Genomic DNA, 16,263 nt, shown 5'->3' on the forward strand with positions numbered 1-16,263 from the left:
GATATAAGGGGAGCCTCGAGCCGGTGGAACCAACTCTCGAGCTTTAGAGTGGCCGAGTCGGAGCCGAGGTCGGCTCCGAACCCATCCAGCAAGAAGAAGGCGAGAAGAAGACAACTAACATGGAACGTTATGGTAAGAACATAACTTCTATTTTTAGTTATTCACCTTTAAAAGCTTGTGGCTGATTTATGTATTTATGTATGTATTAATTGATAAGAGGATACGTACTTTGAATGGTGACTAGTTGCTGATAGCCACTTCTCATTGGTCCTATTGCTCAGCTAATCATTACCATAGGTCTTTATAATTATTTGGCAACATTATTAAGAGTTGAACAGTAAATGTAGTTCTCCATTCAGATAATCGGTTGTGGTGGCAGTGATCCACCTTGGGCCATTGCAGAATGTTACCAGCCTTCCCTGGAAAGTAGAGTGTGTGTGTGTGTGTGTGTGTGTGTGTGTGTGTGTGTGTGTGTGTGTGTGAGATAATTTATTCAAGTACAGTTTTTGTTTGTTTGCGTCTTTCGGCTTTTTCCGGTTAGGGGTCGCCACAGCGGAACTCCGGTCCGCTAATGATTGGCAGTTGATTTTTATATACTGGCTTGCCAGGCCTGACGCACAACCTTCAACGAAGGTATGCTCATTCACGCATGTCTCCAGGCAGAAGACGCTCTAGCTGAGAATCGAACCGGACAGCGTCTTACTGTGAGGCGACAATGCTACCACAGCACCACCACCGCGGGTATATTCAAGTACAGTTACTTTGGGGAAAAGAGCACTGGAAGACACTAAGCACAGAAGAAAGTGGGAAAGGGTCCAGGGAAGCTAGGCTGAAAACCCTAATCAGTGGGTGGTCAGTATTAGGCCTTTTCTTGGGTCTGAATAGTGTAGGTCCAATGCTCAGGGCAGCACTGTGTATTGATTGCATACTCTTGGGCCCAAACTTTACTTATTGCGTTATTTACTGATTCATTTGTGAGAACCTTTTGTATTTCAGTCTTTTTCTTGTTAGTGGTGTGAATTTGAGATCACCCCCTCCCCCCGGTGGCCATTAGATTATTGTCAGCAGTGGTGCAAGTCTAAAAACCATAGCCCCTGCCCACCATTGCAAAATATTTCAATCTCCACAGCTCCACTTTTATACACCGCGTTTGCAGCTGTAACTGTTGGAGTGGCAGAATATGTGATATGAGAATGCATATAACTGCATATGTGAGTTTTTATGTATGCACACGAGTGGGTATGTTTTTACCATATGTATATGAAGGTGTGTGACTGAATGCTTTTTTGTAGCTAAGTAAGTAATTGCCAATAGAAATACAGTTATGTAAAAAATAGTATCACTGTAACTTAAAAGTTAATGGTAATTCCCTTACATAGCTTCATTCCTTGATGCTGACATGGACGAGAGGAAGTGCTTCAACATGAGAGAGAGGAAATGTGTCAGATGGATGCCCTTAGCTAAAGGTATTGCTAATCATTTAAGACTGATACAGGGTTATCTGCAAAAGCTAGCTAAAATGGGGCACTCAGATCTCATGTGATCAGTATCAGACAAGCATTAGAGAAATGCTTTTAGCGTCCTGGTGGTGGTGCTTCTTGGGTTCCAACCTATTTTAACTGCAGCTGCCGATAGTAAATAAAAAAATTAGCTGAAGGGGCTTAGAAAAAGTATAGCTCTTTTTTGTTCTTTTTGTTTGTTTTTTACTGTTTTCCGCTGGGGTTATAAGAAGCTTTATCATTATCAGACCAAGTCTCATATTAGTTGACTGACATGACTCATGGTATAATTAGATCTTTAAAACTTATCCCATAATGTCTATACCTATTATTTGATTAAACTAGTAAGAATACATACATATATGCATATGTATGTACCAGTTATTAACAGTTAATGGCTGTTTTTATTCATTCTTCTTTCTGATGTTCAATATCTGCATAGTCAGATGTCCTTCATTAGATAACTGTTGTGATAATGCTTACTAATGGGAAGTATCCTGCCAAGGTTACCGTACATCGGACTGTTTCCCAAGGCATGGGCACCTCCTATCATGCCATATGTTTGCTGTATGACCTAAGCAAGAGAGTATGTGCTAGTAGATAAGGAACAACAAGGTGCAAAGTTCCTCAACTTTCTTGCCACTAGTCTATGAAGAAATAACCTCTCACTTCAGTCTCTCAGCCATACAGCCTGCGAAAGCTTCCATTCATTGTGGACAATTAAGTATCCCTGTTGGACACCCTTCCTATTTCTCTTCTTTTTTACTGAAATTCTATTTCATGTCAGCTTACAGAGAGAAAAGCAACTGCAGTCAGCAGATCCTCTATAAGGATAGCCACACTAAATGCTTATTTTGTCTAGACACAGAACATAACTTTATAAAATTCTCTGTTTAAGTTTTTGATCCATAAGACAATAGAAAGTATCCTAGTCTTTCTGTCTGTCTTAAACACCAAGGGCTTAAGGCGATAGTGTTAGGTAGGATGGCCTCCTAATCATCTCTCTCAGATGTCCCTCAACAGCTACTTAAGAAACATAAGGAAGCCTATACTATACTATACTGGAGCTGTAGGTTGTATATTCAGAAATGCATGCCTTTGTTAAGGCACATGAGGAAGACATACACCATTTGGCTTCTCTATCTTCTCCCACTTTAGAGACCTCTCCAGAGGCTGATAGTGTGCAGCTTTTCCGCAGATTCCACCTGACTGATCAGATGGCTGGGAAACCATGATAGTAGAGCTTTGGCTGGTGATATTTGAGAGACCTGATGGCATACTGCAGATACTTATTCAAGAGGATGTCTGAGGTACCCTTGTAGAAGTCCATCAGGAGTCTGTTTCTCCTTGGCTTTTGTCTGTAAAAGAAAATGCAGAAAACTAGGCATACCTCCTCTCCTATTACTCCTCCCCCCCCCCCCCTTTGATCTGCAGCAAGAGTGGTACAGTTTTTCTGAAGGGCTTTTCTTAGTCCTTATGTCTCTGAAACCTCCCCACAGTTTCTTTCCATTCTTTCTTTGACCTCCAGAAAAAAAGAAAGAATATTTCTTCAAAGAATAAGGAGTTTTCTGATTCAGATGTGGATCTGAATCAGAGCATGAAGACACACTTTCATGACTTTCCTTTGGAAACATTTTCATTTGGCAACAATATTTTAAAAATGATGCAGTGCTCCCAAGTTTCTGGAGTAGAAAAATGATACTCTGATCTATGGATGGATGTGCCAAAGCCTACAGCTATCCCTCCTATGATAAATGCTTTGCAGGATACATTTTACTCTGTATCATTGATTTCTGAATCACAGCCACCAGTTCCTAAAAAAATGATAGGTCTTATAATGTCATAGAATCACATAACTATGTATTCAATAATTCTTCCTCAGACCCTGTAGTGTTTTCATTTGAATCGGGCAAAGCCTCTAATCTTGGGTCTATATCATATATTCAAAATTCCAACATGTCAAACACAATATGTTCGAACTTGGAATTTTGAATATTGAAAACATCGAACGGTAAGAATAGCGAATTTTTTCCCAGAGAAAAAATTTTCTGTTCCGAGAAACATCCACACAACACAAGCACACCAAAATAAATCAACCACACACATACAGTTAACAAAACCCAACCCCACACTAAACCCCACATACATTACTAACTATCCACTTAGCTTAACCTGCACCCTAAGGTCTGTAACTATCGCACACATATACCCTATGAAACTATACACAAACAAAGCAATAAATACACACACACATACAGTTACCAAAACACAGCCCTACACTACACCTCACATACATTACTAACTATCCACTTACCTTAACCTGCACCATAACCCTAAGGTCCGTAACTCTCGCACCACAGTGGAGGAAATAGCGAAGCCACGGAATGGCCCACCGAAATCTTGCCCTAGGTAAGATTTCAATGTTCCACGGCTTCGCTATTTTCAACATTCGATGTTTTGGGTTTGACGTTTTGACATTTGGCATTTTACGTGTTTATAGACCCCTAATCTTCTTCCATGTACAAATGGCTTCCTGAGTAATAAGGACAGTACTATTGCTCTTTCATTCTGTGCCATAGACTACCAAACCTGCATCACCAAATATCTCTTGTCAATAATAACATGAACAAAATCTTTTTGATATCCTGGACTCTGGCAATAAATCAACTTTACAGGCTATGATCATTTTTACTACACAAACAGCAAGACATTCAATAAAGTGTGGCTATGATGCTGTTGCTGCATCTTCCCAGGCAGCAACTACTGGTCCCTTTTTAAGGAGGTACTCTTGCCTGCGCTTACAGTCTTTTGCCAGATGATGTAAAAGCTAAGTTTGCAGATGCCTGTTTAGACAAGGACAACTGTTTTGATCCAACATATGCTGAAAGTTTCCTGAAATTACAGGAAAAAGGAAAAATCATGTACGATTTTAAACAGATTTTTTCTGTACCCTGTAACAAAATTCTGGAAGAATTGCTCCTCTAAAGCACACAAAAAAGGAAGAGACAGGGAAGCCACAGCAAAAAGGGAAGACACTCACTAAAAAAAAACTAACACCCTCAGCTAAGGGTAATTACAGAGCATTCTTTAGTTATGTCAGAAATCTAAAAGGGATGGCCCAGCTTTGCTTCTGACTTGATTGTACCTGAATGGATCAAAACAAGGTCCTCAGGAAAAAAAAAAGAAAAGAAAAGAAAAAACTAGTCACCCTGGCGGACATCAATCATAAATAAGTTATACAACAAGAGGAAGAAACAAATGTCTAAGAACACGAGGGAACTGACTCATTAGAGGAAGGTCATCCTCCACAGCTTGAGCAAGCAAATTAGATATCTTGTAAAATCTTCTAAACCCTATCACAAAGCTAAACTAACACCCTCAGCTAAGGGTAATCACAGAGCATTCTTTAGTTATGTCAGAAATCTAAAAGGGATGGCCCAGCTTTGTGACAAACTAGTAGTAGATGGTACCAATCATACGGATGCTGAGGATATCGCCAACCTGCTAGCAAACAGACTTGGTGCAAATTTCACCTCCCCATCCCCACCAGACATACCCCAAAGCATACCTGTCACCAGTCCTCTACCAAGTGTCTCCAAAGAGCAGGTCATAACCGCACTCTCCATAGCCAAAAACACAGACTGTATGGGACCGGATAACATCCCAGGCTGCCTACTAAATGGTCTAAAATAGGACCCAGAGGAACCACTTGGCATTCTCTTCAACCACAGTCTAAGTAGTGGCTTTGTGCAAGCAGAGTGGAAAATAGCAACAGTAATTCCCTTGCACAAAGGAGGTCCATCAACTGACCCTGGGAACTATAGACCCATAACCCTAACCAGCCTTATCTGCAAGGCCATGGAGAGAATCACCATGAACCTTACCAACAAAGACATAGGTCACCTTCAAACTCTTGACCCGACCCGATTTGATTTCATTACGGGTAGCTCATGCTTATTAAACCTGGTGGACTTCTTTGAGAATGTCACCAAAGCCTTGGATGAAGGCAAAAGAGTACATACAGCTGATCTTGACTTAGCCAAGGTTTTTGACACAATCCCCCACTGAGGCATCATTGAGAAACACACCCAGCTAGGAATTTGTTGTTAAATAAAGTCATAGTGGAGAACTGTAAATAGGTAATGAATCTAAGTATGAGATGGATAGATTACAAAAAAAGCATCTGACAATATCCCCACATTCATGGATAAAAGAGTGCTTAAAATGTATAAGATACACCCTACACTGATAAACTACATCACAGCGACCATGAAACAGTGGCAGACCACTTTGCAGGTAAGCCATGATAAAGGACAAATTATTATTCCAGGGATAAAAATCCAAAGGGGGATATTCCAGGGTGACTGTCACCGTAGCTCTTTTGCCTTGCCCTTAACCCAGTAAGCTGTCTGCTTAACAGATTAGGTCATGGCTATAATTTGGCTCCCAGAAAGCAAAAAAGTGTAAAGACTCTCATCTTCTCTTTGCCAATGATTTAAGACTGTATAGCTCATCAGATGAGGAGCTGAAAGCACAACTGCAATTAGTCAAAACTTTTTCAGATGATATAAGAATGTATTTTGGTCTTGTTAAAAGTGCAAAAGCAACCTTTAAAACAGGAAAGCTGCAGCACCAAAAATCATTAGTTTGGAACAAGAATGTGATATAAAAGAACTTGAGCAAGAGGGAGTGTATAAATATTTGAGAATTGATGAAGGATCAACAATAAAACATGAACAAATGTGAATAAAACTCAGTAAGGAATATTTTAGAAGACTTAAATTAATCCTGAAAACAGAGTTGACATCTAGGAACAAAGTTCAAGCTATAAACCAATTTGCTCTTCCTATCCTAAATTACAGTTTTGGAGTGATTGACTGGCCCCAAAAGGTATTACATAGATTAGACAGGAAAACAAGAATGCTTCATGCTCATCAGATGATTTATAAATATCATTGCATACCAAGATTATATATTCTCCATTCTGAAGGATGTATGGGTTTCCTTGAAACTGATTACATGTACATAGTAAACATTTCGAAACATGAGGAGAGTAAATCTAAGATGACTTATTATTTATTTATTTTATTTGCAGTTTGTTTGCCAGGATAGTCCATTGTGTCATGAAGAGCCCGTTTTCAATGGAGTCCTGGGGACTTCGTGCTTAGTCAAGCAGAAGCATATTAGTGTCACGCGGGAATGGAAATCAAACCAGAGGTAGATAAAAGTCAGGCAGCAACTGAATGTGCCAAAAAACAAAAGAAAGAACATAAGGAGAAGGATCAGATGAGAAGGCAAGAAATGTGGAAAATGCATGAATATAGTTGCAAGTATAGAAAACTCTTGGAACCTCATGTTGATCAGGATCGAATGCAGGAATGGTTAAGGAAAGATGAATTCAAACCAAAGGATGAAAGGTTAATATTGGTGGCCCAAGATAGTGGACTACATACATGTTCGTTTAAAAGGTCCATTGAGCATGTGGGAGAAACAGACAAATGTAGATTTTGTAAAACCAAATTGGAAACAGTTGCACACCTTGTTGCTGGTTGTGACATACTAATGGCAGAAGGACTGTACACTGAAAGGCATAATAATGTAGCAAGACTGTTGCACTGGGGATTGTGCAAACATTATAATATTGAAGTAGCTGAAAAACACAGGAAACATGAGCCACAAAGCATCCTAGAAAATGATGAAGTCTACTTCACATGGGATCACCCATTACCAACAGTTCAAAAGATAGATGCGAGAAAATCAAATATAGTGGTCCATGAAAAGAAGACCATTGATCAAAAAGAAGCATTGATCATTGAAATTGCTATACCCTGTGACTACAGTGTCGGTCACATGCGTACAGAGAGACACAAAGTCATAAAGTATCAGGATTTGCAGGCAGAAATGAGAGCAATGTGGAAGACAGATACCCAGAGAGTTCCAATAATAGTAGGAGCAAAGGGTCTTATAAAAAAATAATCTACAATTGTATTTATATATGTTACCAATGCATGTAACTCCATACAAATTGCTGGAGGAGTCATTACTGGACACATTACGGGTGCTGTGAGGAGCACTTCTGGCTGACATCAAAGACTGACTCAAAACTAATTTCATGAAGTTTAATCTTACTTTGACTTAGGAATGGGCTCCATTCCTGTCATGGTATTAGAAACCCAAAAGATTTGGAGAAATTAAAAAAAAAACTAGGAATTAACCCATATGTCACAAGATGGGTAGCCAACTGGCTCAATGACAGAATCCATACAGTCAATGTTAGGTATTACACCTCTACCAGCAGACCAGTTACCATTTGTGTACCACAAAAATCTGTGCTGGGCCCCCTACTGTTTGGAATCTATTTCTAAGACATCCAGATGAAAATAGATGGCCTGTGGCTTACCAAGTTCGCTGATGGCTGAAAACTGGGTGCAATCACTGAGTCCCCCATTGTTGCTGACATACTACAAAAAGGACTTACACAGACAAGTCATTGGTGCCAAAGCCACAGACAAACTAAATGGAAAAAAAATGCATTCTCATCCTTTTCGGCAAAGGAGAAGTCTCTGCAAATTACAATACTAACAGTACCACCCCTTAGCTCAAACCCTGTGTTGAGAGATTTGGGAACACAGGTTGATAGCAACCTTAACTTCGATCACCATGTGTCCAAAGTGGTAGGGAGGGCCTTCTGTGTTGCATATCTCATACGTAAGGATATTGCATCCAGAGCTAAGAATGCTATAACTCCCCTGTACTCATCCCTCATCAGACCATTAATAGAGTACAACACTGCCTTCTGTATGTACCTCACCAGACACCTGTAGCAGCTGGAGAGACCTCAGAGGTTTCCCATCAAGAAAATTCAGGGCCTTCATCACATGACCTACATGGACAGACCGAAGGCCCTGTCACTTTACTCTGTATCTTATAGTCTGTTGAGAGGCGATTTGTGCCTGTCCTACAGAGCCATCTCGGACCCTGCCCTAATGGAAATGCTGCACATCTACAAGTCAAATGGGGCAAGATTCACTTGTTCTAGGGATCTTAACCTAGCCTGCGACATTAACAGGACATGCTGAACAGACAGGTATGTCTCCCAGAGATTGCCACTCCTATGGAACAAACTCCCAGTACGTCAATGACCCTATTTAAGCTTAACTTAAACAACTCGATGGGAGATTATAAATTTACTGCAGGGATGTCACCTATGCCCCTCTTGGATAAGGGCAGTCAGTGCTGATCATTGACTAGCGCTGCAAATATAGACCATACAACTTAGTCAGTAAGGGAACAAGGGTATAACATAACTAGGGTCTATATTGAATCAGCAAATGATTAAAAAAGCGAACGCTGATTCATCTACCCTATTTCACTGAATGCTGAAAATCCTGAACACCCGGAACAGCAAATTTTTTCTCGGGGAAAAAAAATTGCTGGACCGGTTTCGGGAGTTTGCCATTTCCTCCACTATGGTGCGATCTCGGAATTGGTATATTTAAGTAGGGGGGGTGTGTGCATTAAATACTGTTTTAAGTTTGTTTTGTTTTTTTTGTTTGTTTGTTTTTTTTGTTTTTTTTTTGTGGAACAGCGATTTTTTCCGAGTGTTCGGCATTTTCAGCGTTCGCTGAACTAGGGTTGATGAATAAGCGTTCGCTTTTTTAAGCATTCGCTTATTTAATATAGACCCACATAGCTAGGTTTGTAAAGGCCCTAGGGTGGTGAGTAGCTTAGTAATCTCCTATGAACATATGATCCTTTATCCTTTTTGCTTTTATTAATGACTTCTACAACAGAGATTCTGCTATCCCAGTTTACAAAGAAACAGTGGGAGGATGTCTGCATGGCTCTCAAGTGTGTAACAAAGTCCAGAAATTTTAGGATTTTTGCATGGAACATTTTCCAACATTTTCTTTAACCCTCAAAATTGTGTGTGCGTGTGTGTGCGTGTGTGTGCGTGTGTGTGCGTGTGTGTGCGTGCGTGTGTGTGTGTGTGTGTGTGTGTGTGTGTTGGGGGATTCTTCATTTACTTTATGTTCACAGAAAACTAAGATTTTATTTAGACAAAAGTAGACTCAAAGTGTGACCTTTTGTTTCTTTTGAAGGCAAAATATGTTTTCTTTTCTGCATCAAAATATTGATTTACATGTGGATTTTACTTGCAGTATAATTTTATTACACTTGTCGTGGAAAGTTCTGCAAAGACTAAAACCTCATTCTGCTAGAGCTGTTACCTCTTTATGTGCCTTTTTCAAGAGCCTTTACTCAAGAATTATTCTAGAATCAACCACCTGGTCTTCTTTTCACACCTTTACTAAACATTACACCATAAATGCTTTTTCTAGGGCCTAGATTTGATTCATTTCTGTACCTTGAACCTCCTTCTAATCACTGTAAAAACTTTGGGAGTGTTTCCATTAGTAAGCAATATTGCAATAGTGATCTAATGAAGGCCACAATGCAGTTCTGTAAAAACTTACCTTAACAGATGTCTGAGTAGATCACTGCTGCAGTAGATGCACTCTCTTCTTTCCCTAATTTTGACATTCTCCTTTTCAATTCCTTGGCTGAAGTGGTCAGATTCTACCCCCCTCTTTATTCTTATGTACCTAAGTCTTTTTTTCTAGGCGTTTTAGCCACAGGCACCTTTACCTTAGGCAGTATTGCTCTGAGAAACTTTCCACCGTGCTTCTCCTATGTTCCAGCACATAGTCTTGTGCTTAGGTTGTATGTCAGACATAGAGTGTGAGGAAGGCACACACTTTTTGGTATACTCACCAGATGTACAGTATCTTTGAAGGAATATTTCCCATTAGTAAAAAATACTGCAAAAGTGATCTCTTTGGACATGTACTGCTATGGTAAGTTCTTACCTAACTGTACTTTTCTCCTATAATTCTGTAGTTATGTCATCTTTAATTGTAACTTGTATGACAAAAAATGCAGCAATTCCTGTGAAAAGTTACCATGCATCAAAACATGACAGAGCCAAGCACATATCCTAAGCCTGTATGCTGCACACTGCATTCCTGTTTTACCTCAAGAGCAAATCTTACAACAATATTACACCACTTTCATCTCCCCAGGATGGGAGAGCTTTTTTATTACTTCTATTTTTTGTTGCATATGAAATCATGTGTGCTCATTAAGTGAGTAATAATAACTGTGCTTAATCTATAATACATCATGTAAGTCTTTCTAGCTTTTCTCTCATGAGTTCCACTATAAAAAGGGCAGTGCTGAGCTATAAGTGCTTCATACAGATAATACATGGATGTGTGGCCCATGCGCTTCTACTTTCATTTCATTACTAGAAAATAAAAGCTGAATTTCATACATGCAGGAATAGAAGAAAAATAACCAGGAAGATGTAAAGCTGCACACACCTGTGTGGTCCACGTACAGTCGAGGAGCATATAATGGCTGGCTTACAACTGTTGTTTTCTTTAGGCTGCTATTTAGTAGTGGATGAAGTCTAAAATATTGAGAAGTCTAAAATGTTGACACTCCATTTTAAAGAATGGTATGTTTCCTTTTCTAGAATTGGCGGACCAAAAGATTCCCAGAATGACTGTACCTTAGCAAAGAAGATTCATCAGGTTACTGGTAAGTATTTGAGTATGAACTGGCATAGTAGTTTAAAATTATTTTATTTTTTTCCAGTAAAAAAACAGTTGACACATTCATATATCTGATTACTTTATGGCTGAAAAATACATAAACTGCTATGTCGTTGACCTACAAAATGAGCAATGGTTTACTGGTTCAGTAAGACTTAGAAATGTGCACTAGTTAAGAGAAATAATGGGCCCATTATGTGAGTAGTAGAAAAAATCCCACATAACTTACAACAGGGGCTGATAGTAGTACCAGGTTGTTGGGCTGCAGTCACACAAATAAAACATATTTTAAAACTTTATTTGCTTTTTATTTTTGTTGTTTTAAATAGTTAATATACACATTCTCAGAAATCAGAACTCCTACAACAGTGTAGTACACATGTGTAGAGTTCTGATTTCTGTCAAAAAAGTCAGCTTACTCAGCAGCCTGGCCATGTTTAAAATAGTCCAGCCCTTAGGCAAGTTGCCCTGTGAAAACTAAGGCAGTTATGCCTAGTACATTTTCTGCTGCCATTTGAGGGAGAGAAAAATGCTGCTTTAGTAGGGACTGGTTCATCTGCTGTATGGTTCAGCATGCAGCCATTTCATAGGTTAGTACTAGGCTATGTGTTCTTGTGGGCCATTTTAAGCCTAGCCAAATCTCCCATCTCAAAGGTAAGAATCAAGCCATGTACCTTATGTCTATGAGGTAAGCGCCTTGACCATTATGTCACACCCTATCTTCTCATCAGCTTGGGCTGTATAGGGTGACCAGTGTCTGAGGCAGCCTGCAAACAAATGTAAAAGAAGAATGTGTAGGGGAAAGGTATTTATTTGACTGTGTAAAAGAAATGTATGTATTTAATTTTATGTTTATTGCAAGGACAAGGGGATGGGATGTTTAGTACACTGCAGCTCATTTTTGTTTTTGTAATATTATATATTTATTTGATTTCTGAAGGTAAAGTACCATCCTGCCTGTTTCATTTGCTTGTATTAACAATGTGGTATAAGTTCTCTCTTTCTGATAGGGAGACGCAGCATGCTACAAATAATTTAGAACATAAGATAGGGATGACTTTGGCATAATATATTTCTGTGTTCTTTATGGCTGATGAATATGTAAGTTCATGAAAAAATAGCCGTAGAAGTGAAATGTTGGGCAGTAGTAGTAATTTACCAGATATCTTTGTCATTAACATGGCAAACAGTAGTATTTTGAAGAACTTCACAACTGCTCAAAGAAAGTAATGAAAAACCTTAAGTTAGTGTTAAGTAACTTTAAAGCCAGCAAATGAAAACAGGAGGAGGGCAGCTTTTAGTTAGTTTAAGTTTTTCCTCTCCCACACTCATCAAAATATTGGCTGCATAATTAAAGTACTAGCTAACTATAGATGTATAAGCTTTTGCCTTCTGAGAGTAAGAAACAGTAAATGGGCACTTTTACATTGATTATCAGGCTTCAAAATTTGCTAACCTAAAACCATCAGCAAATATCCCAACATTGAACAGTATCAGTAGGAAATTAAATTTCCTCAAAAATAACTAAAACAACCAAATTAAGATTAAAGTGATGCTTTCAAAAGGTTAACTTCATAGTTTCTGTAAGATAAAAGGTGTCATTGTGGCAAGGCTGGTTAAAATGGTTAAAAAAAGGTGGCAAAGTGGGTTTAGGGTTCATAATTAGAACAAGAAAAAGCAGTGGGACATTAAAGATATACAAGCTGTTTTCCCACTGTAGTCAGTCATCAGCTGTCATTTTGGACTACAGTTACATTTCTGTTTGTGTGGTTGCATTTTTGCCCTTTACCAGAAGGTTATTACCTCACAGGTACAGGTCAAGGAGTCTGTCTTTGTTCAGCAGGTATGCCCACTATACAGTAACGTGGAGTACTTATGCGTAAAGGAAATAACACGGCAAAAGAAGCTGTACAATATCATCTAGTAAGATACTATTAATTTCCTCTTTCCGCACATGCTCTTCTAAATTTTTCAATATTTCAGTCTCATCTTGCATGCAGTGATAATAAGATCTTTTGGGCTTGCTCATTACTGTAGTAGTTTGTTAGAAATTATTCATTCTCAAGTTACTTTTAACCTTTCACAGAAACTTCTTTGCACTGGTCATTGTGCAGTATGGTTTCTATAGATGTTTTCTTGTACATTAATAATTAGCTCTGTATCTCAAGTATTTATCTGTTTTTTTTTTCTGCCAGTACTATTTCCTGCTGTTTGTTCTTCATTGAATTAGAACCTACTGCTTCATTTGCCTCCTTGTTTGACTTTAACTTTTTGCCTTTTCCACTTGAAGTAACTTGTTTGGGAACCATAAACAGTGCTCTTACTTTTTGTTTTTGGATCTGTGACAGCATAGAAGTTTCTTACCATTTCTGCATTCTGTTATGGTTTCACTGTTACCCTACCCCTCATAACCAAGGTATCTCTTAGATATTTTCTTAATGTTCTAAAGTTGGTCCTCTTGAAGTTTCTGTGTGCAGTTGTATCCTGCCTCTCTCTCTGTGCACCAAGCCATTACTAGTGACATCCAATTCATCACCTGTTTTCTCTATTAGAATATTAGGTTAAGTAATGCCTTATGTAGGTTGGTTCATTTACTAAGTACTGTAGAAATACTTTCTATATGGAGTCAAGAAGTCCCCTGATTCAGTTTGGAAATGTATTCAATGTCTTCAGTTTCGGTTGAAGTTAACAATTTAAAGTGCAGTGCCTCCCACTTTGATAGTCTTTGCTAGATGGACTCTACACTGATCGTATTTGCCTTTTCTTCAGGTATTACAGGCCTTTATGTAATCACACCAGTATGAATATTGTCTTTTGTTTCTTAGATGTAGGAGATGATAATGAAATCAAACTCTTGGTTGGCTTTGATAAGTTCCATTAAACAAATGTACCATTTTCTTGAGGGGAAACAGTAATTATAAGAGTGGGAGACAGAGTAAGTGCATTCTGAGTGCTAAATCACCAGAGCTGAGATAAGTGCATGTTAATTGTACCTCTCTGTTTTGCAGTAGTCGTAAAATCTTGAGCTGTTCCTTATCAAATAATGCACTTCACTTGATTCTCACTAGTATGGTGAAATAATCATCATCTAGTTCAACCAATCCTCTGACTGTTTTGTTTTTCACTACTGTAGAAATGTTCAGTGATTTTAGTTTCTGTCTGTAGTTCTTGCATTTCCATATCCCCCTCCAACCACTCCCTGTATACAAACAAGCAGAGAAGAACCCCTGCTATCTTTCGTTCTAAACTGAGTGTACTTGTGATTTTTATTGTACTCCTAAGCTGTAATATCCACATTAGTATGTAGTGTTGCGACCATGATGTCTTGGATCATATTGGTCTTGCTGAGCATCAGTGTGCAAATCTTTCCAAGTTCTGCTGTTACCTTCAGTGTTCTGCATCATTTTTGCTGCCTATTATTGTTAAGACTCCAATTGTTTCATTTTTTACTTGTTTTTGTTGATACTGTATTTGGTGGTTTTGAGTTTATCGGCATTTTATTGTCACAGAGGAGTTGGCAGAGTCACACGGATAGGGCCTTTGTGGGGCACTGTTCAGGCACAGTGAACTGGGTGAACAATGCAAGACTTCTTTAAACACATAATTTAACTACTGGAGGGGAAACAGAAACAAAATCAAAGCAACAGTGTACTATCATTGTACAAATGATTGTCTGTTGAGAGCCTGAGGAATGTTGCTATCATTCTCAGAAATGCAGAACCATAAGTACAATTAAAGGCAATCAATATTAAGTGCAAGACTACGGTATGTTACTTCAGAGTTAGTATATGTAAGTAGCAGCTGTAGAGGTGTGGCCCTCACATTGTTGTGTAGAGGGATAGTGAATCCCTACAAAAATGATTGAATGGTATAACAGCAAGTTTCTAAATTGCTTTTTTTGGGGTTTTTTTGTTTGTTTGAACCATACTTGATTCTTTTAGTACTTTCAGGAATCACAGCCCATAAAACATTTGTTGGCTGTGTAAGGATTTCAAGTCTAATTCCATTTTATTATAGTGTTTAAAAGAAACTTAGCAATGTACAAAATAATAAAAATTGTACTAAACTGTGTTAAGTTTTACGCTGGAATACGATTTCTAGAACAGGCATGTTTTACTGATCTTTTTATAGTATCCAATAAGATACAAAGTTAAACCACAGCCCAAAGTGAAGAGCATAATAGTAGAATAAATGGGAAGAGACCGGAACATGAATACTCACACATTATTTACACAAACTCAGGTGAATGACAGCTGATGCAGTCTGTTCCTTTAACATGATATTATCCAGAATCATATGTAGGTATTCTGTCATAGACATAAATAATCTTTCTGCAGGGAATATTATTAATGGTTGGAAATGGAAGCCTGATCTGCAATCGTACCTCTCAACCTCTTAAGAGCAAGAAATCTGGACAAAGCCATAAATAAAAGTGGTACAAAGGCTCAAAAATAGGGACAATTTTTAAATATTGCTGTAAAAGTTGATGGAATAACATGTTTGTGTTAGCATGAATTTTCTAAAGGATATGAAGTCTGAAACTCAAATGTCTGCCATTATTGTCGAACTACAGTTTTTAATGATTTACCACTAATTTGCCAGAAAACCACAATTTTATGAAAAAATTAACCAAAAAATATAAGGCCAAAATTTGGAGATTCTGCGAAAATCTGTACAGTTGACAGGTATGTCTGCAATAGTGAGGATATATCTGGTATCTAGAAAGGAAAACATAACAAAAAAAGCATAGAATTTGTAAATTTAGTAGTAGTAGCAGTAGGCACTCGGACACAATTTACATATTATTCCCCAAGGAAAAATAACTGGGATAGATTCCACAGAAATTATATTTCACAAAAATGTGTATTTAATAGAAAGCTTTGCTATCCATCCTATAACTATTATCCCATCACGCAGCAATAAAAACTTAAGATGCAGGGTAATGATGTATAAGTTAGTTACTAGAACTTTCCTACTTAACTGTTAAAAAAGAGGAACTTAGGGAATGGGTTGTTGATATTTTTCCAGGCTTACTAGGGAAGATAGAAACTATTTCAGAAGGGATAGTCAGTGAACGGGATAAACTCAAAATGGAGTTTAAAAATATGGCAGAAATAAGAGAGAGATGGGTGAGAATAGGAATTATT

General features: G+C 38.2%; 1 protein-coding gene across 2 annotated transcripts in view; it reads left to right on the top strand.

The window, feature by feature from the left end:
• The window catches only part of CLIP3 (CAP-Gly domain containing linker protein 3), a 1,549,977-nt gene that overhangs the window by 1,394,153 nt on the left and 139,561 nt on the right, over positions 1–16,263 (top strand). For both annotated transcript variants that reach the window (XM_044055010.1, XM_044054942.1), the window contains exon 12: positions 11,038–11,102. In XM_044055010.1, coding sequence (XP_043910945.1) covers positions 11,038–11,102 — 65 coding nt within the window. The remainder of the gene's footprint in view (positions 1–11,037; positions 11,103–16,263) is intronic.

This window comes from Protopterus annectens, chromosome 1.part0, assembly GCF_019279795.1.
Source record: "Protopterus annectens isolate FY-2018-M chromosome 1.part0, PAN1.0, whole genome shotgun sequence".
NCBI lineage: Eukaryota > Metazoa > Chordata > Ceratodontiformes > Protopteridae > Protopterus > Protopterus annectens.